The sequence below is a fragment of the Oncorhynchus mykiss genome, chromosome Y (assembly GCF_013265735.2).
Source record: "Oncorhynchus mykiss isolate Arlee chromosome Y, USDA_OmykA_1.1, whole genome shotgun sequence".
NCBI lineage: Eukaryota > Metazoa > Chordata > Actinopteri > Salmoniformes > Salmonidae > Oncorhynchus > Oncorhynchus mykiss.
The window spans coordinates 10,967,506-10,974,441 of NC_048593.1; the positions used below are offsets into that span (position 1 = coordinate 10,967,506).

Genomic DNA, 6,936 nt, shown 5'->3' on the forward strand with positions numbered 1-6,936 from the left:
TGGTGCAGTCCGGACCAGCCTTGATTTCCACACCCACAGATATTGGTTTTTGGTCCGGACCAAATCTGAACCAATTATAGATGTCTATATTTGGTTCAGATTTGGTCAGGTCTGGACCAGCCTTGATTTGGCCCAAAACATAGACGTCTATAAATGACATCTTTTCAACTTTCATTCAGAACCTAAAAATGACCTAGTTTCAACTTCCGGAAAATAAGTATTATTCAACTTCCGGAAGATGCCTTCTCAACGTCCTGGAAAATATGTACTAAACGTACTGAAAATACGTCTTTTCACCTTTCATTCAGAACCTAAATTGAACGCAACTTCAACATCTGAAAAATACGTATTTTAGACTTGTTTTCAATGTCATTTAGCTCACTGGGACTATACTAGTTTTGCAGGGGCCACATTTTTTGGTCTCAACGAGGGCGGCGGAATGGCAAGGACCGGCCCATAGCCTTCTGAACTCCCTAACTTAAGCACAGAGGCCATGTTGACTATCTATGGCCTACATTTTGTCAATAAATATGAATCAATGAAACAAGGACTTACCTCTTTCCATTTGAGCTGCCTGATGCTGAGCTTCAGTGCCTCCAAAGAGGTTTTGGCTTTGAACGTGTCCACGGTGACTGGCTTCCTCCTCTTCGCAACTTTGTTGGCGTCCTCTTTGTTGTGTGGGCCTACTTTGATGTCTTCTGGCAGGTGGATGGGAACAGCGTTCCCATTTGTTTCCGTCTTCCCCTGCAGCATCTTCCCAGTCCCTTTGATTTGAAGCGTCTGCTGCTCATTGTCTTTTCGATTCACAGGTTTCCCAGAATTGGCATTGGAAGCTACTATTGTCCCTTGCAGTGCAGGGACTGAATCCTGCTTGGTGCCCGTGTTCTTCTCATCTTTGCCTAGTTTGCTCCTACTTTTACTCTGATTCCTGCAAGTGACAGTGGTCTTGGGTGGTTCCCTCTGGGCTGCGGGGGTACAACTAGCCGGGATTGGGGAGACAGATGCGGGCGGGGATGCCACCAGCACCTCATCCTCGATCATATCTGCCTCCTCCTTCTCCACACCCTCGCCGGATGATTTCATTTGTTCGAGTTGAACCTTCACTTTTACATAATGATCACTCATTATACGAATCAATACCACAAGGCAGGGCTCGGCAATAACGCACAGCCCGAAAATAATGTGTGAGCCAGTGACAAACAGAAATTTGCATAGCTGTCCAGGCACACGCTAGCTACAGTGTAACCACTCGTGGACCAGCTTGCCTAACGTTGCAACGGTGCCGACAGTTCAGCTAGACTACAGATGATTCAGTGAAACCGCCCATGGACAGAGCCCATGTCAGCTGTCATCGTTAAGTTGCCTAGTAGCTAGCCAAGTAAGGCTTTAAACTAGGCTATTGTATGTGAGGTTTGGGCAAAATCTTCCCACGAGATATAGCTAACGTTAGCTAGCTAGACACTTTGTTTCATCCCCGGAAAGCAAATATTTGCTTAGGTTGCGATAGCTGGCTATCATTATTCAATCACTGAGTAGAGTAAATTGCAGGGCTAGCAGGCTAGCTAACACCAGTGGACATTGCTGGCTTGACTGCCTCACACCGCTAGCTTGCACCTAGCGAACAGTAACACATCAGTTGTCTTTTGTGTCATCCACAGAATCGAATTTCGCCATTTAATCTACAGATTGTATCGAGTTACCTTTCAAATGCATTGATAGCAAGTGAATATCGTCCGATCATCGGGACAAGACTGTCGTGCGGCAGATGTGCCCCTGCCTGGCTGTCACTGTGCCTGGGTCGGCGGAAGAGTCATTTTGGCAACAATTGCGCAAGGCCAGCAGCACAAATGATGACGTCACTTCGCATGGAAAGGTTGAAACCTTCAAAATAAAAGCCCGCATTTCAAAACATTGCAAATGTGAATAACTCAATGAAAAGATATTACATTTGAACTAATTTCCATTTTTATTGTGCGTATAAGGATAAGGAATTGATGGAAACAATTATGCTTCCCTTACAAAAAATGAACACCACTATCGAACAATACAATGTTTAGACTGTTCACAATATTGGGCTGTAGAGAAAAAACAATTGTATGTGCAGAGGAATAGTTGGGTTGGGTACACTCAGTAGGGCCTGTAGAATACCCAGCAGCACTTTCTATTCCACTGACTACATTCACTGCAATATAGGCATACTATAGGCATATATTATAGGCACATACATGACATATTTGCTTATAGAGAAACAAATACTCCATGTGTCGAAGTAAACGTGGCGTTGGGATTAATCATTAGGGTCTGTAGAATATATACAGTACCAGGCTAAAGTTTGGACACATCTACTCATTCAAGGGTTTTTCTATATTTTTACTATTTTCTACAGAAGAAAATAGAATAATAATAGTGAATACATACTATGAAATAACACATATGGAGTCATGTAGAAACCAAAAAAGTGTTAAACAAATTAAAATGTATTTAATATGAGAGATTACTCTATACTCCTCTATAAACTGGTCATCTCTGTATACCCGTCGCAAGACCCACTGGTTGATGCTTATTTATAAAAACCCTATTAGGTGTCACTCCCCCCTTGTTCCCCTCTGAGACAACCCAATTGAGATGGTTTGGGATGAGTTGGACTGCAGAGTGAAGGAAAAGCAGCCAATAAGGGCTCAGCATGTGTGGGAACTCCTTCAAGACTGTTGGAAAAGCAGTTCTCATGAAGCTGGTTGAGAGAATTGCAAGAGTGTGCAAAGCTGTCATCAAGGCAAAGGGTGGCTTCTTTGAAGAATCTCAAATCTCAAATACATTTGGATTTGTTTAACACTTTTTTGGTTACTACATGATTCCATATGTGTTATTTCATAGGTTTGATGTTTCACTATTATTCTACACTGTAGAAAATAGTCACACAAAAAAAATGTGAATGAGTAGCTGTGTCCAAACGTTGACTGGTACTGTATAAGGTGTTATTTCTTGGGGGACTGTGGTATAAATACCCAGCTGCACTTTATACTGCATCCACTACTGTAATACACTATAGGCCTATAAATTGCATAGTAGGAAGTGCTGCTGGGTATTTACACAGCACTCCCACAACAAATAACACCATATTTAGATTCCACAGACCCTACTGAGTATTCCCAATTGCACTTTTACCTCGGCATGTAGAATCGTTTTTTCTCTATAAGCCAATATGTTAAAGGGTTCCAAAGGGGTTCTACGGTGATCCCCATAAGATAACCCTTTTTGGTTCCAGGTCAAACTATTTTGGCTTCCAAGTAGAACCCTCTGTAGAATGGGTTCTACCTGCAACCAAAAGGGTTCTACCTGGAACCAAAGATGGTTCTTCAAAAGGTTTCTCCTATGGGGACAGCCGAAGAACCATTTTAGTTTCTACATAGCACCGAGTCTAGTGTAGGCTTATTGCATCGCAAGTGAATGGAGTGTGGGTGGAGTAGAAAGTGCTGCTGGGTTTCCAGACCTCAATCCCCCATGAAATAGCACAATATATAGATGATACAGACCCGACTGAGTATTCCCAACCCCAATTTTGCCTCGGCACATAGAATAGTTTCTCTATAAGCCAATATGTAATTAACAGGCCTATAGTGTCTTGCATTGCAGTGAATGGACTGGGTGGAGTAGAAAGTTCTGCTGGGTAATTAGACCTCAGTCCCCCAACAAAAAAACAGCATATATAGATTCGACAGACCCGACTGAATATTTCCAACCTCACTTTTACTTTTTACACATAGAATCGATTTCGACGAGCCATTGCTGCATGGACCTAGCTTTGTGCATGGGGGCATTGTCATGCTGAAATGGGGAAGGGCCTTCCCCAAACTGTTGCCACAAAGCTGGAAGCACATAATCGTTTATAATGGCATTGCATGCTGTAACGTTAAGGTTTCCCTTCACTGGAAGTAAGCGGCCTAGCCCCAACCATGAAAAACAACCCTAGACCATTATTCCTCCTTCACCAAACTTTGCATTTGGCACTATGCATCCGGGCAGGTAGCATTCTCCTGGCTTCTGCCAAACCCAGATTTGTCCGTCAGACTACTGTTTCCACTGCTCCAGAGTCCAATGGCAGCGAGTTTTACCCCACTCCAGCCGACGCTTGGCATTGCGCATGGTGATCTTAGGTTTGTTTGCGGCTGCTCAGCCATGGAAGCCCATTTCATGAAGCTCCAGATTAACAGTTATTGTGCTGACATTGCTTCCAGGGGCAGTTTGGAACTCGGTAGTGAGTGCTGCAACCGAGGACAGGCGATTTTTACGCGTTACCCATTTCAGCACACTGCGGTCCGGTTCTGTGAGCTTGTGTGGCCTATCACTTCGTGGACGAGCCTTTATTGCTCCTAGATGTAATAACAGCATTTACAGTTGACCGGGGCAGCTCTAGAAGGGAAAGGTGGCATCCTATGACTGTGCCACATTGAAAGACACGGAGCTCTTCAGTAAGGCTGTTCTACTGACAATGTTTGTCTATGGAGATTTCATGGCGGTGTGCTCGATTTTATACACCTGTCAGCAACAAGTGTGGTTGAAATAGCCAAATCCACTCATTTGAATGGGTGTCCACATACTTTTGTACATAATGGGTATTCATTTTATTAAAATTGTATTTCTTTAAATATAGCCTACACAATAGATTTTAACATACCAGTATTGGTGTGTAACCCTCCTAAAGAAATGCTGGTATAAATAATACAATATAAAAAATAAAAGTACATAAAATTAGCCATTTATTTTTCCGAAGGTGGTTCCAAACGCGACTCTTATTTTGAAAAGGAATGCACCATTGTGCTGCCAGCATGATATCCCGCTTCTAGGAGAACGGTCATCTCATTTTGTTGTACCGTGGACATCGCCTGTGTTTTGATCCCCTTGACAACGCAACTGACGGAAGAGTTTGAGGGACAAAACAGCTGACAAGCTGGCAGTGCTGTAGTTCTATTACCAACAGAGGACGTGCTTTCTCTATTTTAGGTACATTTATCTACTGTTTCTCCGATATGCTGCCAATATTGTATTTCTAACAACACTCCCTCTGCGCGGATTAATGACGCGGAAGGTGTGGTGAGGTATTAGTGGTTGTGAAGGTTGCACAAGTACCTGTATTGTACCCTTAAGAAAAAATATTGCAGTCTGACTAGTGTAGTATAACTGCAGAAAACACCACGTCCAAAATAACCGTTTTTTTTACTACAGTAATTTTGCAGTGTAACTTTTTTCAATTTTCGCCTAAAATGACATACCAAAATATAACTGTCTGTAACTCGGGCCCTGAAGCAAGGATATGCATATTATTGATACCATTTGAAAGGAAACACGTTGAAGTTTGCAGAAATGTGAAATTCATGTAGGAGAATATAACACATTAGATCTGGTAAAAGATAATACAAAGAAAAAAATATGCGTTTTCTTTTTGTTGTTCCATTATCTTTGAAATGCAAGAGAAACGTCACAATGCATTATTTCAGGTTAGGCGCGATTTCAATTTTGGTCACTAGATGGCAGCAGTGTATTTGCAAAGTTTTAGACTGATCCAATGAACCATTAGATTAGATCTGTTCAAAATGTTGTGTCAAGTCTGCCCAAATGTGCCTAATTGGTTTATTGATACATTTTCAAGTTCATAACTGTGCACTCTCCTCAAACAATAGCATGGTATTATTTCACTGTAATAGCTATTATAAATTGAACAGTGTAGTTAGATTACCAATCACTTAAGCTTTCTGCACCTAACAGATATGTCTATGTACTGGGAAATGTTCTTGTTACCTACAACCTCATGCATCCTGTAGAGAATAACTGCAGTTCAACTGCAGTACACTTTTATAATTTTTTTCATGGCTTGCCTTTGGCAGCAATTTAGGGTACTAGGGGCTAACTAGCCCCCCTAAGAACAATGTATAATTGCTGACACAAAAAAAGCACATTTTGGAGGGGAAAAAATGTGGATGAAGATCATGCTTAGGCGAATAAACTACAAAGGGAAATAAATGTTTTTGTTATTTCATGGGGGGTGCCAGTTACCCCGGTACTACGACAGAAGATTATGGCATCGGGTTTCACACAAGTGTGTTAAAATCCATTTAATCCGTTTTTATTTAGAAATGATTTAGTAAGTAATACCTAACAGCTAAATCTAGTTGTCTTATTTGAATTATTTAAATTAAATATGGGGGATAAATGGTGTTGCACATGCCACCATTAATATCCGCACTATGGGGAGATTTCATGTAAAGTCCCTCTTTTTAACTCACGTGCACATTCATTTTCTGTGTTCTTTCTGTGTTGTTCCTTTTCCATACAATCCATTATGTACAATTGCACTAAATCTCAGCAGTCTTAAAAAAGGCCATTCAGGACCACAAGGTTTTCAATTGTTGTTTTTAATTCATGAAAAATATTAATTGGAATATAACATTGGAATGGAATATAACCAATAACATTAAATAACATTGGAATATAACATTTAATAACAATAACTAACTAATTCAGTGTAACATTGATGTGGCAACTCTCTTATGCTCTGCTATTGCACCATCCTAGGTCACAAATAAAGCTATCCCCAGTCAAATTGGAGCACAACTCATGAGCCCACCTTCTGCACTGCTCAAGCTTAATCCAGCCCCCCACCTGTGACTGAAAACAGGGGGAGAGATGCCAATTGAAAAGTTCCCTCTTAAAAACATAGCTAGCTATATAACATAAAATGCTGTGTAAATTAGCTAAAAGTGGATTACTTATCTTAATGCTTTTCTATTGGTATATTTAAAAAATCATTATATAAATATCTATAAAAGTTGTGATGAAACAGAGGAAAAGTTGTGTTGAGCCAGAGCAGTGGCAGCCAGGGAAATTGTTGGGGAAAGAATTTGGTGACATCTTGTGGTCTTAATGTGATTTACGGGGGGA

General features: G+C 41.0%; 1 protein-coding gene across 2 annotated transcripts in view; it reads right to left on the minus strand.

Moving 5' to 3' along the window:
- The window catches only part of ttll11 (tubulin tyrosine ligase-like family, member 11), a 46,246-nt gene extending 44,436 nt beyond the window's left edge, over nt 1-1,810 (minus strand). The window contains exon 1 of one of the 2 annotated variants that reach the window (XM_036967575.1): nt 1,701-1,810. Coding sequence is in view for 1 of the 2 variants with exons in the window: in XM_021590597.2 (XP_021446272.1) it covers nt 556-1,125 (570 nt within the window). In the remaining variant the exon portion in view is untranslated. Of the gene's footprint in view, nt 1-555 lie in introns of both variants that reach the window. The other variant, XM_021590597.2, reaches the window with a different exon arrangement.
- Nucleotides 1,811-6,936: the final 5,126 nt, after the last annotated feature.